This window comes from Osmerus eperlanus, chromosome 13 (genome assembly GCF_963692335.1).
Source record: "Osmerus eperlanus chromosome 13, fOsmEpe2.1, whole genome shotgun sequence".
Classification (NCBI taxonomy): domain Eukaryota; kingdom Metazoa; phylum Chordata; class Actinopteri; order Osmeriformes; family Osmeridae; genus Osmerus; species Osmerus eperlanus.
In genome coordinates this window covers 7723957-7742713 of record NC_085030.1, presented here as the reverse complement: position 1 = coordinate 7742713, position 18757 = coordinate 7723957, and the positions used below count along the sequence as shown (strand labels likewise).

Below are 18757 nucleotides of genomic sequence, written 5' to 3'. Positions count from 1 at the left end.
CATATAACAAATGTTAAATTAACTCAAAGAAATATTGCATTTCCTTAAATGTTAAAAAATGTCCAATCTCATTAGATCCCATGATTTAGACAGTGGGAGCAAGGTGGTACTGGATCACCTGATCAGCTATGGACAGAGACATGGACAATGCCATGGACCTTTTGGCTTGACCACATCATTAGACAAGAGAAGCCATCACTGCCATGGGCCCGAGCCTTCCGGCCACTAAGAACAGCCTATCCGTTCCCCACGGGGATTCACAGTCTTAAAGCCAACCAAGTTTGAAAGGCATAATGTACTGGATGAAAACTGGTCCCTAAAGGTTTGTGACAGTTGCAATAAAACATTGCTTCTCTCCTTGTCTACACTCAGTTGGTGCATGTCAGAGAAAGAGTTATTCAAACTAGAGAGAAGCAGCATAGACACACTTAACATGATCTCTGAATCTCAATGATCTTCGAAATTATTCATTTCTGGTTCAGAAGAGATACTATTTCCATATGAGTTTAGTGAGATAGGAAATCTTACTGATTACATATTCCAGTAGTTTAAAAATCCTCGGTTGTAAACATGCGCCGACTTCCAACACCCCAACAATAAAAAAATAAAATAAAAATAACACCAAACCACATTTTCCAACCACACTTTATTTATCCCCAGGCGGGGACATTTGAGAAACCAAAAATGGCAGCAAAACATCCTCTCTTCCAGTCTTGTGAACACTATACTAGCAGTTGCGCTGAAGAACCAAGCCTTCCTCAACAATGTAATATTGATTTAAAATGGAATGCTGCAACACAGCAGTAAAACCATTCAGCCTCTGAAATCTTCAGTGTTAATGCTTGGGGAATCGGATTATTGGGCTTGTTTTTTCTTGTGCTACTGATTGCTGGGAAGAGACAACCAAATAAGGGTTTGTTGTAGTCCTCTTTAGAGCCTTTTTCAGCATCTCTAAAACTCAATGTTGGACAGAGAGGTGGAGATGGGGACTAAGATAAAAAGTTGAGCTGGTATTCTCCTATGATTGTTATTTCATTTGTCTGTCATCTAGTTAATTATCAGAAGCCCCATAGAGCGTAATTGACACAGAGGCAGTGCCATATGTGTGGCATTGTGGGAGTCTGGGTAGATGAGGGTGGGACAGACTTGACGCTGCAGGCCTCCCGACACACATGGCAGTCTGGGACAGATTACCGGAAGGTTTCTACAATCATTACACATTTAGTTAGAATACAGCAGGTAGAAAATAGCTATGCAAAGTAACGGACGGACGGTGATGGTTTATTTTGATTAATTTACTGAGCAACACATTTAAAATAATACGTTAAATATATTTGAGGCAAAGCTTGCACTGGGCTTACGTACAGTACCCTAGTTCGGCATGCAATGCTATCGTTGTTGACAACATGTAAAAATGTTGATCAAAAGGGCACACAATTACAATCCCCAGACAATGAAAATGCAATGTTAGACATTATTCTTCAAACTGGGAGAACCCACCATTGGGTGTAGTTCTGTGACCCAGAAACATCTCTGTCAGTTTTGGAAGAATCTACGCTCTCTTTCAGCAGAGCTTATTCCCAACAATGAGGATATTCAAAAGTGTTATCAAGAAATTCAATAGTGTTATTAACAATAAAATAAATAAATACAATTTAAAAGGATGGATAAAATCAAGGTCAATCTTGCTTCATGTAAAATTAATGAAAAAATCCTATCTACCACCAATGTGGGAGACCGACAACAGTAAAAGTAGTTTTTCTAACCATTCCGATCTGTGAACAGCCATGTCTTTAATAAAAGTGTTTGACAGATGCGATTGTCTTTTTTTAATTGATTTTTCTTCCATTTCGGGAGGTGTCAGAGCATGTGGCTTGTTCCCTGTGCTCAGAGATTAAGTGAAACGTTGGCCTGTCGTCTTCCTGTCAGGGCATCTCAGCAGGCTCCTGACTGCCTCATGGTAAATGACTGAATATGCCACCTTTTGAGTCAATACCACTGAACAGTCAATCATGAGGAGTTCTGAAGAGGCCTAGACCCTAGGTTTTGACTAAATCATGACAGTTCCATCAAGAAAATACATTCTGAAGTAGTTTCTATCAGACTTCATACTCCAAGTGTACTTTTGGCATGAGTTTTTGCACAGCCAAAAAAACAAAGTAAACTAGAAAGGTGATCAAAGTAAACTGATTATCAAACTTATTGTTTTTGTCAAGTTCTGTCGAGCCCTCTAACATAATGCAAGCGTGATGTCCATTCAGACAAAACAAGCTACTACCTTGGAACATTCCAGAGAGTAGAGCTCCGGTATAGACTGGCAGGCAAATAACCAAGGGCGACAGACTCCAAAATCTCATTATACTTAATGAGAAACCAAAAAAAGAAGAAGAACATAAAAATTATTGGCCAGTGAAAGATGGAGCAAGTAAAGCTGACATACCTAGTGTGATGTTCAATTTGTCTTTCAAACAGAATTTGGAAAAAATATGAAGCATGTACAACTGAATTGTTGCATTTCACAGGAAGTACATGGAGTTGGATTAGAAGGCATTTAAGAAAAGCAGACACCTTTCATAGCATGCACTACTGTGTCTGGTTGGTTTAGGAGACTTGGATGTACTGTGAAGATTGAACAGACAAGTATGTCTGTTGTATTCACACCTGTTCTAACATTTCGGTGTGATTTGATGATTATTAAACAAAGCCAAGAGAATAGTGCAAGCACAAGAAGCTTAAATATACATTTTCTCTGTGTATGTGTGTGTGTGTGCACATGCATGTCCAACCTTGCCGAGAGCACAGATAGAATCAGTGAAGGGTAAATGGCAAACCTTGGAACCTGGACACGGGGTTCTCCAGCTCATTAATGACTGGAGTAGCCTGGTCCACTGTACCCTGGTTCCTACCTTTGCTTTGTTTATTCCAAACAGCCCTCTTTGGGTTTTTTTTAGATTGTTTTTGTTTAACCACCCTCCTTGATCAGCATAATGTATTTTACATTTCCGTTGTTGAATTAACATTTGATGCAGGAGAGGGTATGTGTTGTGTGCCAAAATAAAACCTCAATTAAGCTCAAGGGGAGCCAGGCTTTTCCTCTTTAAGCGGTAATCCAGTGGGCCTGATGCACAGCCATACTTATCGCCCTGTCCCACATGTGCACTTTACACCATGCAAATGATGCCTCAACAATGCGCCGGGCTGCACCAGTCACCTGTTGTTAGTCCCTGGAACAAAGGCTGGCACGAGCACCAGGGCCCTGGAGCCAAACGGCAAGCCAGGTAATGAGGGCCCCCATGAATATGGATGAGAGCCATGGCGATCTGGATGATTGACAAACAAGATAAACAATAATAACAAGCAAGGGCGAAGACAAAAGCCCCATGCCGGTCGCCAGGCTTTAGGTAGGGCCGGCTGCAAAGGCCGCTGCCCTTGTGAGAGGGAAGGTGTCGGTGAGAGACGGCAGACAGAACAACATGCTTGATGAATCCCGCTGCAACCGGGAAGACACTGTGTACTGTGACACCTGTCAGCACGCGCAGCACCGTAGCATGACAGAACAATTCTTTCGCTCCATAAGGAGCACCTTGGAACCACCGCACAGCACTGTGCGCTACACTCAATTATCCTCATGTTTACCACATATCTTAGGGTAGGGATGATGCCAACAGGAAGTCACCCAGTCTTTCCTCAAGTGCAGCAAGGGTGCATCATGAGATGATGCAAGTACGTTCACTGGTATGTAATGACTACATTATATGTAACAGTGAGTGTTCCTCCCTTGGAAGTAAAGAGGCCAAGCAGTCAATAAACCATCTACCGTAAGTGAGAATAAACGTCTTTGGTTCAGTAAAGATCTCACACTATATTATATACATTTAATGGAGCAGGATGACAGTCCCCTTCAATAATATAGGCCTGTACAGGAAACACATGAGGCTGTGAAATGAGTGGAATACACAGTATGCACTTTGTCCTTTCAAAGCTAAATTGCACTCGTGCCTATCATTACATTTACATTTAGTCATTTAGCAGACGCTCTTATCCAGAGCGACTTACAGTAAGTACAGGGACATTCCCCCCCCTTCACCCTTCACAGGGTGAAGTGCCTTGCCCAAGGACACAACGTCAGTTGGCATGACCGGGAATCGAACTGGCAACCTTCGGATTACTAGCCCAACTCCCTCACCGCTCAGCCACCTGACTCCCTATCCCTAGCCTATCCCATCAGTGCATATCCTTATGTAGGTAAGACAGCATATGGAGATGGTTATGCACTAAAAAGAGCTCCCACAAAACAGGAAAACATCATGGATTGTTTCAGTTGACGAGAAGAAGCCCTCCCACACACACTAATTAAAACGCACACATACACTCACCCACACACACGCACCCACCCACACACACACATACATACATGCACCCACACACACGCACCAACATACATGCACACACACACACACGTACACCCAAAGCGTCTTGCACTTTGCTATGACGGAATGTAAAAATTCAACTGAGAGATGTGACATATTGTTAACTTTGACAGAATTAACCTCTAGATGTTTTTATTTTAACATAATAAATAATATTGTAGTTGATTTGGGCCTTACTGTATGTGAGAGATTTTCACAGAAACATAATTTATTCTAATTACCATATAAAATGTCACAACATGTTGTTACACAGTTTATTTTATCTTCTCAGTAGGGCCTTAGTGGTGACATAATGTGACAACCCCCCCAAAAAACTAAATTTTATAGCACACGGATATACAATCTACCTACATTTATGAAACACACTTAATGTTCGTAGGGGTTGAAGACATGTTTTCAATTTCAGGCAAATATCACAAGTGAGCTGAACCAAGAAGAGTGGTTCTTTACCTCAAGAAATTCTGTGAAAGAACACGAGAACCCAGTTTTCTTTGGAGATGAAGTTAGGGAGCACAGTTTTGGGAATGGAGACTTTATTCATCCAAACCCGTTGACCAAACTTAGATTCATCCTGGAGACCCAGTTAGCGTCGTTGATTGAATACGGTCCAGGGATGACAGTACTGGCCCAACAGTGAATACAGCAGCCTCACAGGTCCCATTGAGATAGGCTATTTTGGACTGAGTCCTGCAGTACAGTTCAAGCAGATGAAAACTAGATAGATAGTGTTCAGAGGAAATTGAGGAGGCCAGTGGTCTGTGTTTGTGTGTGTGTGTGTGTGTGTGTGTATGTGTGTGTGTGTGAACTATCACAACACTCAAAAGCACCTGAGCAAGGTCAATGATAGGAAATGAAATCTCCAGAGATCTGCCTGTCACCTGGGTTAAAACCCACCTCAGAACTACTTGTTCTTTTATCAACAACAGCACACATGTTGGGCCACTGGGGAGACACCTGTGTGACTGACAGCTGAATTAGGAATAAAAACAGTCATGATATAGCATTGTGCCATGTTTTATGTATTTCTAAATGTTAACAGCAAACACTGCATTGGAAGCATTGTCAGTTCAGCAGAACCTGAAGTATGGTACGCACAGCAGGTGTGTCGTATGCACTGCATCCTAACGAGCTGTGGCTAACTCTACTGTTCACACAAGGGTTTTTTCCCCGAACTGTTTACTTAAGAGGTTGGGTGTTTACCCATGAATGACTCCAATAACGTGTACATATTAATCAATTATGCCACGCTGGGCTTTAACACAAAAGCAGCCTTTGTATGTTTTTTGTTGTTTTTTTTCGTTGTTGTATTTCTCCCTAAAAATCCCTTTCTTCTCGAACACTTTCTCTCAACAAGGCAAATGCACACAACATATATTAATTACAATTGAATTCCGCTGGAGCAGTGCAGTCATTATCATTTCCTTTTGAAAAGGAGATGGGGTAATATCAAATACATTGGCCGACATGAAACATTAAGGAGCCACTCCGATATTCCACACAACAAGCGCCCAGGGCCAAACCCTCCACCAACCAGTGAGGGCTTCCACCCCACCCCCCCCCCCCAAAAAAAAAAAAAAAAAAAAAACACATCAAAAATGGGCACTCAAATATTTAGTGTTTATTCCACTCATCTCCTTCATAGCCAGCATGAGTTACAGGGCTTGGGTGAGAGAAGAGAACTGTAGGAGTTCTGCACTAGTCCTTAGAAGTTTCCAAAGCGTGACTCTAAAAAGCTAATGACAGCAGCTCCATTTCTAATAGTGAATAGCGAGTGTGCGAGCCTGCCGCAGAGAGCATACATTGTCACCATGGCATCATAATGAAAATGAGATTGAGTGGAAAGTGGTGATAAGTGACACCTTCACCTCGTCCTCTTTTACGGAAAACATTTATCCGTCAAAACTGAGGACGTTCGCTTCTGTTTTGCCCCCTGGATAATGTTATTTTTCCCCCCATCACCATTCAATCCATTCACTCCGCCAATCATGTTATCTGAGCTATTATCATAGAGGGACCAAGCACAGACATAATAAGTCATCATCACCACCACAGATGACTAATCATGGTGGGCCAAAATGTTCCCTTCACAGGGATTCATGGGCCATTGTGCATTAATATTTTTTGGTATACATGCATTAGCTTTGATGCACTCGGGTCAGTCTCATGATGTGCTTTGATGTGACAATGCTAATGTATAAATAGAGCAGCGTTGAACATCATAGGCAGTTGTGGTCCACAGTACTATATTTATAGAGAATGATATGGCCAGGGCTTGCTTTCTCATGGAGTTGGCAGAAAGCGTATTAGGCCTCACAGCCACAGGGTATTACTATACGACATGCGCGGTACATTCTCTTTTTCCAAGACCTCGTGACAGCCATCTCTGGATTATGCCTAGTACGACAGCTTTGTTCTGAGCCATCTTATCATTAAAACTAAAGGTCAGATTGAGTTACTTTCAGCATGACCTGCAGATGTTGTAAACCCATCCAACAAGAAACATCAAATATGGGTGAGTGATTCATGATTTCATTGATTTATTTTCAGTTTTGGGGATCTCTACCCACACTGTATAGCCATCAGAGCATTATTCCAGTAAATAAACCAGCCTTCCAAAGCTCATTAAGGATCTGTGCATTGTTTGGCCTTCTTGAATTCAGCTGGCATCCACTGTACAAGGGCACAGACCCAAATACCACCAGTGTGTCTGCTAAGCCTTCCCAACGGGGCAGAGAGGCTGTGAGGGGGTCTTGGGAAGATAACACCGCCAAAGGAAAGCCAACTTAAGGCACTGCTTCCCTGGCAGTGGACTAGCCATCCTTGGGTTTGTTTTGTCAATTATAGCTGAGACCCAAACAAAAAGGAAGCTTCAGAAGCCTGGAAAGGAGAGCTGCGCGTGTCAAGGTGGTAGCAGCTCAACCCATCCCCCCGACCCCAGCCCACGACCCCTCCAGATCTCACTGGTGCTCGGATAAAACGTCAGCAAACTCTTTAGGTCTATACACGGCACCAAGGCTTTTTTTGTTGATGTGTGTAGCTTTTTTTTCCCCTCGTTGATGGGCGTCTGAGTAGTTGTTAAAGAGCGCTGGAAGGGAGCGTACACTAAGGACCCTCAGGTTGTGGCCTTGTCACTATGGAGACAATGGGAGCAGGGCTCAACCTGGCTGTGTTGCTGCCCGTCGAAAGGCAGGGTGGCGTGGGTGGGGTAGAGGCGGAGGGCTCTCAGTAGGAACAAACACAATGGGGTCAGACCCACCCTTTTTTACCCAGAGTGCACGTGCCTGTCCCTTTCCAGGAAGAGAGTGTCGACACGTCTCTTTCTGTGTCACCTCAGTTCAGGGCTCACAATAGCCCTGAATGGCTTTGTCAGCCCGCTGGCCTTTTCAAAGAGACCTTTGCCTCTCTGTTGCTATGACCATTTTCCATTTTACTGGCCAAACGTTCATCATTCGCTTTCTTTCTCTACCTTTTTCATCTGATGGCGGTGGAAGCTTTTGTCCTGCCGACAGTGTTGGTTTAATGTGATGAGGGAACAGTCCTGGCGTCCTGAACTGGCCTCTCAACCATCAACACGCCAGACCATGGATGCAGCGACACAGCTCACTGTGGAGGGCCATTTATCCTCACAGGCCAACATTTATGGATGGCCACAGAGCACTGGGAGAGGATGGTGTGTGTGTGTGTGTACGTACAAGTGTGTGCAGTGTATGTGTGTAAGCATGTGAGTGAGTGAGAGTGTGTGTGAGAGAGAGAGAGAGAGATAGAGAGAGAGACAGAGAGAGACAGAGAGAGAGAGAGAGAGAGAGAGAGAGAGAGAGAGAGAGAGAGAGAGAGAGAGAGAGAGAGAGCACAAGTGTATATAGTGTTATATAGATTCATATGGATGCTGGATGGCTGGTTAGAGACTGGCTTGTCTGCCTGTGTTCAGGGATCTGTATATCATCCTGGAGACGCTGATGGGTCTTAATGCAGATAAAGGAGAGCCAATCAGCTCCAATCTATCCTCTCAGACAGGGTGATACAGTGTACGGGCACGCCAAGGCTAACTTGCTAGCACATTCCGCTGACAAATCCATTACATTAGGCATGTCAACCGAGCAGGAAGATGATGTGATTGAATGGGGGTTTATATACATCAAGAGTCATCCTTCCTTCCATCATCCCTTGCTTCCTTCTTCCCCTCCTCTGATTCCCTTGCTTCCTACCACTTCTCACTCTTCCTCAAAAGCTGGAGCCTTTTTGAACTGAAGCAGATTTTCAATAACTGCTTTTCCTCCATCAGGGGAGCCAGGATGATATTGAGCAGAGGTTGTATCGGCTCTGTCTGAACACGAGTGAATCCCGGAGCCCAGATCTTTGATTTGCCCATCGTGGTTAGCCTGGTGTTGAGGTGACGGCGGGGCTAAGAGCAATCTGACGCGCTGCTGTCCTCAGAGTGTCGACATCTCCTTGACCCGAGACTGAAGCAGGGCTGGAGCCAGCTCTTCACACTCTGAACTCTGACCCCAAAAAGCAAAGAGGCGAGAAACAAAAAGGGAGGGGAGGAGAAAGAAGCAGATACATTCTTTTCTTTTTTCCCCCATGAAGACCAATATGCTCAATCCCCCCCCCTCCCTCCCTCCCCCCCCCCCGCTCCCTCCCCCCCGCTCCCTCCCTCCCCGCTCCCTCCATCCAGTATTTATTGGGATCACCTTCGTCCAACCCACACCTCGCAGGGTGGTAAAAGAACATCATCCACATCATGTTTCCTGGGCTAGGCAGTGTAGAGTGCTGCTGTGTGCTATTGTGCAGCCATGCGTGTGTGTCTGTGTAAATGGTGATTGGCATGTGGCTGAGAGTGGCCGCTATAAGGTGATTAATGACTGGGGCGAGGGGAGATGAGCCGAGCGCAGATGGAGAACACTCTCTGGTCGGTGTCACCCAGCAGGGAGTCGACCTCCCTCTGCACTCCCCCCCTCCCAACACCTCTAAGACATTACCAACCCGTCACCGATCTCCTCTCAGACATTACCAACCCATCACCCATCACCGATCTCCGCTCTCCGCTCTCCTTGCAGCTCATTCAACGCCGCCTCCACACATGAGTGATATTGTGGCTCCCCGTGGCTGCTCTTTGGGCAGCGGGGGGTGCTGGGTGTTTAAGTGAGGGCATTACCGACGACGGGCATTTTGTCCGGCGGAGTGTGGAGTGAGCATATGAAGGTGATGGCTGTGGATGAGGAGAGGTTGCACGACCGTACTGTTGCATAGCCCTGAGACTGAGGGAGTGGATGTTGAAAAAGGTCATCCGGCTAACCTCCCTGCTCATCCTAAGAGAGTAAGTACTGTCCTAGCCACACCGACACACTGCCCCAACATGTTGCCAGACTGCCAGCCAATTAAAGGTTACCAAAGCTTAGAGTAAGTCTAGCAGGGGCAACTTGTGTAGACAGAATCATCTAAATATATTTACTATATCACCATCTAAAAATGTGCAATCTATCATCACTGCACATACTGGGAAGGGCTTCAACGCAGAGTGACTGAAGATGACTTAACCTCACGTGTCACTGCAAGAGGACATGAATGATCGACGCAATGAACACACAACGATATCCTAGTTTCTCAGAGTGTACAGCATGCAGCCGGGATGTGTTCAGCCTCTGAAACACGTAACTCACTAAATAGGAAGGATACCCTCTAGTGGTGTACGTAAAACACACACACACAACCACACACACACACACACCCACCCTCTAAATCAACTGCCAAGATTGCATTGAAATGTACTTCTCTTTCGTTCGCTTGTGAGTCCTGAGGTGTGTGTCTCCTACTTCAGTGGAGAACAGAAACAAAGCCGGCAGTGCTGCAGGAGAAGCTTGATAAAAGGATAGGGGCGGGGGATAGGGCGGGCGATGTCTCTGCCGATTGGGCGTCACACTGCCAACTCATGCATCTTCACCTCAAACGACCAACCCCTTTTGCAATTATCGTATTCTCGGAGACAAGGGATACAGAAGCACTGTCTAAATAGGGACCCTTTAGAAGACCATCCATCATGTTGAAGACAAAGGGCAGGAGAAAGAAGGGTGGAGCTAGGGGAGTTTGCCAAGCCATGTCCCAGGCCATCTATTATCAGTGAATGAATGGACGTCTCTGAGGTCTATGAGAAAGGGGGTGAATCTAGAAAAACCGGCTGTGCTTCAAAAGCGGGTCACTAGGCTACCCACCAGACGTAGCACACAAAGGTACGACATAATAAATTCCACATGCATGTCTGAGCACAAAGGAGCACACACGAACACACTGAAAAATTAACATACACAAACACAGAGGGATTAACATACACACAACACCCACATAGATTCGACTCACCTGGATCAGTGATTCACTCAGTCTCTCCTCGTCCACCTCGAGCACGATGGCACGGATCTCCTCATAAGGCAGGCGGAACGATCCCAGGAAAATTGCTGTTGTGATAGAAACGAAAGAGGAGTCATTTTCTCCTCTCGTTTTTATTAGACGGGCAGGCTCAGAGAGACCCTGCAGTGCTCACAACGCCACAGATCACCAAAGACCAAAGTTGACACTTTAAAAAAAGTGATTCAAGTCTTCAAAATGATTGTTTGTGTTGCGCCGGACACAAAACAAACATCAAAATGTGCAGCTAACAATGGAAGCCAGTGAAATGACAGCCATTCTGGGAAAACCATTTACCAAATAGAAATCTGGAATGTCAACCTGGAACCTTTTGTTACACCACAGGTGCAGACAAGACACGCACAAAATGGCAGGTAAGCAACATCATCGCAGAACCTCAGGTTGACGCAAAATGGAAAACGGGCAGCATCTTGTTAGCACGTCGAGTGTGTGAGGGACATGAGGAGAAGTGCTGGATGGCAAGCAGGAGAGACAGGCAACTGTGCGAGCGGCCAGGTGGGCGCCTCAGGTGGGACCGCTGGCTAGACCAGGTGTGAGGCGCCGGCGGAGGTGTGGTAATGAGCTGGAGGAGTGTCTCCACAGCTGCTCTGCTGTAGCGCGGAGACACCTGACAGGCCCCCTCCTCAACTCTGACGGGCAGGCACCAGGATGGGGGTGGGGGGTGGGTGGGGATGGGGAGGGGGTTGGGGAGACATAAGTACATCCAAAAAGTATCAAAAGTTTTTAAGAGACACAAGGGAATAGACCGATGAGTCAGGATCTGTTTCATAACTAGAATTCCAGTTTTAGTATAGCTAAACTGTTTACATATAGGTGTGATATCACTTACACTCAAGATGGCTGCAATGCAATAGTGACAAGCAACCAATAATTACCTTTATATCAGTGGCTTAACAGTGCATGAGCAATGGTTTGGCATTGACTTGGTGTGATGAGTAAGAATGAAACACCTACGTGTGCGTGTGTGCGTTTGTGTGTGTGGGTGGGCGGATGGATGTGGGTGTGTTTGTGGGGGTGTGTACCCATGCTTGTCTGCTTATGTATCTGTGTGAGAAGAGGTTGAGATGGTGAAACATCTCAAATAACAGTCAGAAATGATGAAATTATGAATGAAAAAGTTTTTGGCTCAACTGTTCAAATCATTAGCATAATTTACATATTTGCTCTGAGTGAGATATGACTTTTCTTTCAACAAGTTTTGCCATGACAGATGCCAGATGCATTCACTAATGTATTGCAACTTATTGCCGCAATGCCTTGGCATTCATAATAAATCTATCAGCAACCACTGAACTTTGAACAGCCTTGGAAAACAAGGAATACATTATCTCTTGTTTGGCCAATAGATCATGATTTAAAGACAGGAGGAAGCGAGCCATTGAACCACACAGAAACACCATGTCCATCAATGTATCATAATGGTGGTTCTTCTATGTTGGTATATGATCTGAAATCAAATTATGCTGTGTTTTCTATAATATAGTACATTATGTGATATTGCTAGGGGAATTGTGTTAGCAATACAACATCAGTGTTAAATCAGTGATTTGTTCCATGTGAGTTGAGTTTGTATATGTGTTTGATAGGGGGGTAATACCTTTCCATGGTAGGATCACCCTGATTCTCTCTCTATCCCCACTCTGCAGATTTAGACCAGACATATCTATTGTTTCAGCTGGACTCCCCACCCAGTTCCCAGGGTAGTTAGAAAAAAAGAAAAACATGTTTAGGAAATCTCCACAGAGTTGAATAAGGCTTGAGGATCATGCAGCGGAGGTGGAGATGAAGGAGTTGTTTTCCAAAACAATGCTGACTCAGTGTCTAATCACTGTCCAAGAAACTGACTGACTACACCTTTTAACTTAATAAAACTCCATGGAAAATCTGGACATCATCCTTCTATCTTTTCACAATCAGCACCCTCCATTAACTAGCCTAAATTAGACCATAGCTATCACACGCATGCACACACACTTATGTACACACATGCATGAAGACACAACCCCCCCCCCTTTCCTCATGCTCACCCAATCAAAATAAATCCCCTCTTCCACAACACTTGACATATACACCCCAACTGTTTGCACTGATGATATCATTCACCTGTCAGATACGTGTGATGTAAGGCACTGACAGTCCTCAGACGACATGACTGCTATCAGCCAGAATGCCGTGTGTGTGTGTGGGGGGTGGGGGGGAAATATTTTCCCTCTGCATATTTTTGACATATCCCCACCTCGCTATGCCTGTGTATTCCTCAACAACACCACCGAGATTCATCTCCCAACCATGAATGTATTCATCTTCTGTTGATGTATTCTGTTGCAGATCCCCAGTGCTCTTCCGGTAAAAAAGAAACACAAACAGGGATAAACCAGAAGGATGGTTTGGTGACCTGTTCTTTTAGCATTTACCATGAATATTTCATGGGGTGATACTAGAGATATGGCATGTCTAAGGTAAGGGATATCCACAGCAACGCACCAGACCAGTAAGGGTGGGGGCACAATAAAAACAGGCCTCTCGTGAACTGCTCATCAATCACCAGAAGTCTTCTCCACGGCAACTAAATTAATTCATCCTCATACCTTGTGGAGATGGCACCGAGGGAGGGACACGAGGAATGGATCGGAGTGTTTGTGTGTGCGCAAAACTACCAGGACCTGTCGATACGATGGAAGGCACCCAGGAGGCAAACCCTTTTGTAAATAACTGATCCGGCAACCAGGGGAGGATGTGGCTGTGGCCCAAACAAGCCCCGCCTCCTTATGTGCCAGCCCGGCAACAGAGGTCAGGGCCGTGGCCAGAGGTCAGGGCCGTGGCCAGACGCCATGGCGTAAGCTCCAGCATATGGTCCACACCTGCTGATGCTGCTGTCGCAAAGAACCCTCCACGCCAGCGCCTGGTGCCCTCTCTCGTTTGGTACACAGGTTACACCAGAGCAGAGGCTCGTACTGAAGCCATGTGTGGCAGCCGTGACCCTTGAACTACTGCCAACAAATGTAATAAAACATGTACCGACATGGCATGGCCAGAACAATATCCCAGTTGAGACCTTGTTTGCATGTTAAGCAACAATGTTAAGCATGGTTGTAGAAAAAACAAAAACAAAAAATGCTTGCCATAACTAGCATTGAGAAACAGGTTGACCAGCTAACAGAAGTTTGGAATCTGCAACTACTATGTGAGGAGCATTGCTGGCATGACACTTTAGTGGTCATTTAGGCCCATTATCACAAATGAGGTGTAACAGTAACTAACCTGCTGGGACAAGTGGCCCTGCATGGTCGGACACAGGTGGATACAGGGCGGTAAAAAGACTTACAAAGATTCTGAGCCGTCTTCTGGTCCAGAATCCGCAGCTCCTTGGCTTTTTTCTTGAATTGCGTCATCCTGTCATCCGTCTCCACCACGTCCTTTTTCACTACATCAGAAAAAAAGAAAAGAGAAAGACAATCTATCAAATATGGGCATAGCTGTGTAGAGGGTATCATAGATGGCAATAACATCATCCCTGCTACATTGTAGTTCTCCTATGGCATTTTCTTGAACTGATTTGTTGCCGTCACACATGTAAATCAGAAAGGTACCTAAGAATACAGCAGATGGGTTTGATACCCAAGAGACCACTTCACATATAGGAGCCATGAACATGTAGGTTTTTATAAGGAGGGGGCAGACATTGATTCATTCGGTCATCCAGCCTTAGACGTGTGTGTGTGTGTGGGTGAGAGAGAGAAAGAGAGCCATAGAGAGAGAGAGAGACACAGAGAGAGAGAGAGCCAGAGAGAGAGATAGATGAGTTGAGTAGATAGTTGACAAACACAGCCTCTTCCCAAAGGCTCAGTCTGTCAGCTTCCCAAAGCCAAGGAGATAATTGTGTTCTCGCCGTAATCCTGGAGAGCGGTACACACACTACTGCTTGGCTGAGCACACAGCCTGCATTAATACCATACGTGTTGGACAAGGACTCTATCTCCATGACAGTGAGTCAGGGTGATTCTTTACACTATGTGTCAGCTAATCAGCCTCTTAACTGTCCATAGATGGGCTTAGAAACACATGTGTGTGTGTGTGTGTACTGTACTTGCACACACACACACATAGCTCTGACACCCCTAAAACAAATTAGCTCACTATCAGAGAGCACAGTTTCTTAGGAGCCAGCCCCAGGGAGAAAACTGATAGGAATGAGGGGAAGAGGAAGAGAAGGAAGAGGAGGAGGACAGGGAAGGGAGGGGTACGGTGCATGTTTGTGTATACTCAGGTGTAGCAACAGCAGCAGAAGGAGGGAAGACTCCTTGGTTCCCCCCTCCTCATCCCCCCTCCTCCTCCTCCTCCTCCTCATCTACCTCCTGATGGCTTCTGGGAGCTGCAAGCGCTCCTCAACGCTAATCATCACAACTCCTCTATTTATTTAAGCCCAAGGTGGGAGTCTCCCAGGAAATCTAGAACAAACAACCCGCTCCCCTGGAACTATCTGCATATTTGAAGAAACAATCAAAGAGGTAGCATCTCCAGAGCCAAGAGGAGAAGAAAGGCTGGAGGCGCCAGGCAGACTCCGACGTGCTGTCGACACATGACTGGGGGGATCACACTGTTTATACACGGTGGAGGAACCTGGAGATGTCTGCTCAGCCGTGACAGTGGGGTGGTTTAACCTCACCACATCATATTCGGAGGAGGAGTTGAACCAGCATTGTGAGGAGCTCTCAGGCTACTCCCGTTCCCACACTTCAGTAAGAGGCCTAACAGAGCCCGATTCATGGGGCAAACTTTAAGAAGGCAGTTGATGAAAGTGTTCCCTAGTGGGTTTGTGGAGCGTGAGTGAGATGTTGGACTGGTCAAAACTGTCTGAAGGGTGCTAAATTAGGACTGGCTGTCCAATTCTTTTTGAGTGCGAAAAGTGAGGCATTGGAAATTGGACACGTGGGTGTTAAAATAATAATGGGAACGAGGTGCTTGAAAAACCTGTTAAAAAGAAAAATCATCAAAGTTTGATGAGGACATGGAGGTATTGTTATACTTTCAGTGCAGAAAATAACACTGTAACAGGAACAGTTCCGCGGGAAGAAAAATTGCGAGATTGTGAGAACAATCTGGAGATATGACTTCATGTGTCCCTTGATTCTACAAGCCTGTGGAAGATTTCATGTTATTGCTTCGGGGTAATAACATCCCAAGTGGACTGTCAACTAGGTCATAGTTACCCAACACTGCTCAGACCACCCAGTTACCATGGAGAGTTTGGTGACAGATCCTCTGATGATGACATCACAGACCAGCAATGCCCTGGGTCATGTGTGTAGGCAGTTGGTGGAGGCGGAACATGTGCCGAGTGTGTTTCTACTCAGCGTGGTGGCAGGGGTCCAGCTCCCTCGCTGGGCTTCTCTCGAGGAGAGACGCCCAGACAAAGAAACAAGATTCCCAGAGAAAATAAAAACATCAGGAAACACTGATCTCCCCCTGTGGACATATGTGCTTGTTTTAGGAGTGGAGAAGTCCATCCATATCGATGTCCAAACAGCACCCCCGCCAACCCCCATGCCCCACCCTCCCTACCCCCTAGCTGGACGGCCCACCTGGGGGCCTCACACTGTCAGCAAGACTCCCGATCTGCACATCAGCTCCTCAGCTGTCCTCCCCTCCCTCCCCACGGCCCCCACCTTCCCTCCTCCCACAAGAGGCTGCGCCGCCAACTCAAATTAAGCGGAGAGCAAGAGCCTCTGCTAATGTAAAACAGATATTCCAGGATCTGATAGCATCCCATCATGATCCCTGCTGCCCCGCCGGGGGCCCTGAGGAGCGTTGGGGGAAGGTGTTGGCTGCTATCTGCTCCATGCCGACTGATTCAATTATGCCGCGCATCTCCCTCACGCTTCCCCAGTGCTGTGGAGAAGCAGGTCCAGGAGGGTTTGTACTCACTCAGAGGGCCGGCATGGCTCTGGGTACAGGAGATGAACGGCAGGATAACTTTAGGTGGATGGTGAAAACCAGATGGTTCGGCATAAATATATTAAGTACCACAAACAACTATGTTCCAGGTTGGAACTTTAACTGAGAGACGAACGCCTCGTTTTCACTTGTCATGTGCATCCTTTTTATCTCGGAGAAAAACAAGCACGGAAATCAGAGGAAGAAAAGGAAGGTTTTCCAAGTTGCCTTGCTTGCCAAGGAAGCTTTAACCACTCAACCTCCCCAAGAGAGGTTGGCCTGACAGTCGATAAGAACCAATTGCCAAAATCAAACGTGTTTTACGAGCCGTCCAATGGCTAAAACATAATACTCTGACAACATTACCATCCCTCTTTTGCACAGCCGGTATTTGTTAATGCAATCTCACATGCATCCACTTAGAGGATCACTGTTTCTAGTGGGCGGAGGAAGAGGGTGAAATTGGCAGCCGGCAGGTTTGCTGAAGCTGTCACAAACAATCAAAGGCCGGACCAGTGTCTCGTCAAGATGTATCGTTTGTTTGACAGGCTTTCAGGCTAGCACATGGGGATAATGCAATCTTAATCACAAATTAATAACAGTGAGGAGCACCAGCGATTATTATTGTTAATTTATTTACTTTGTCCCTGGACACGAAAAATGAGCACTTAGCACGGATGTGAGAGTGTCTGTCTCTTGCTCGCTCAGACTGTTTTATAGTGAGCAGGGGAGAGGCCTGACGCTTCTATCTGGACATGTTGGAAATGACTGCAAGCTGAGCCTCCCAGCAACAAGCTTCCATTGAAACAACGACAAACAATAAAAATAAGTGCAGATGGCTCGTTAAGTTTTTATGGAGAACCCCTATTACACCAATATATTAATGTTGGGTAAAGACACACTGAGCACAGGCAGGAAGCAAATAGGATTGGAATACAAACAAATGTCTTCAGAGCAGCTTGTCCTGCTATGGTGTTCAGAGGAAACGTGGTAAGTTGCTAAAAGTAGGACCAGATGGCTCACAAAACACATAGGAGATACCATTCTCCGGTTGATCTTGACCATGCGAGTCAGACAAGAGGAATGTGCCAGGGTGATATAAATAGTCAGTATTTCACAGCGATTTGTTGAAACTCTAAATCTTGAATAGGGAGGAAAGACATTTTCAAGAAGAAAACCGTGTTTCACAATCATGTTTCATCAATAACATAAGACATCAACTGTTGCCAAGATAACCACATGAATGTAAGTCCATCCTGGTCCAGAATAATACTTACATTTCATGATCACAGGAAGGGGGAGTGACAGATAGAGACTGCTAAAAGCCAAAAAGCAGGGGAGGGATATTATTGAAAAACGAAATACATAAATACACCCACTAGAAAAATGATTGGCCCTTGAATGCTGCCTTGGCGTCTGTGTTAGCCTTGTATGTGAGTTTTGGATGGAGCTTAGCCCTGTGGGGCCTCCTGATACCAAAGAACTCCAACACTCGGGCGCTCAGTCTGTTTACTGGCCCGCCTTAGTTGTGCTGGTTCTCTGCCATGTGATATCTCCCTAAAGATGGCCAGAGGAGTCGAGGGTATTAGCAAGCTAAACACAACCGTGTTCAATTCCGCCAGCACCAGTCCCAGTGCGGCAAGCCACGAGCAATGTGGGGAGGGGCTTTTGGAACAGCAAGAGAAACAATGACAGGACTTCTACAAACACATTTAAAAGTACAGTAAATGGTGGAAAATACATGGTTGGAGTCTGGCTGTCCATCCATGCAATACATGTTCATGTCTTTTTGGGACCCATGATGTGGATTGAGCTACTTCAACTGCCAGCCTCTCAGAAGCAGACAGGCTGGAAGGAAGTAGAGACATGTTACAGTGCTGCTGTAATACATAGCAGTAGCAGACAGGGATGTGCAACACTTGACAACTCATTGAGTATGACGACATGGCCAGAGAACCTGCTAGGAAAAGAAA

At 45.7% G+C, this 18757-nt stretch overlaps 1 protein-coding gene across 2 annotated transcripts in view; it reads right to left on the bottom strand.

The window, feature by feature from the left end:
* diaph2 (diaphanous-related formin 2) overlaps window positions 1-18757 on the bottom strand; it is a 328038-nt gene that overhangs the window by 129557 nt on the left and 179724 nt on the right. For both annotated transcript variants that reach the window (XM_062476107.1, XM_062476108.1), the window contains 2 exons: window positions 14176-14274; window positions 10785-10879 (listed from right to left, as the gene is read on the bottom strand). In XM_062476107.1, the coding sequence (XP_062332091.1) occupies window positions 10785-10879; window positions 14176-14274 (194 nt within the window). The remainder of the gene's footprint in view (window positions 1-10784; window positions 10880-14175; window positions 14275-18757) is intronic.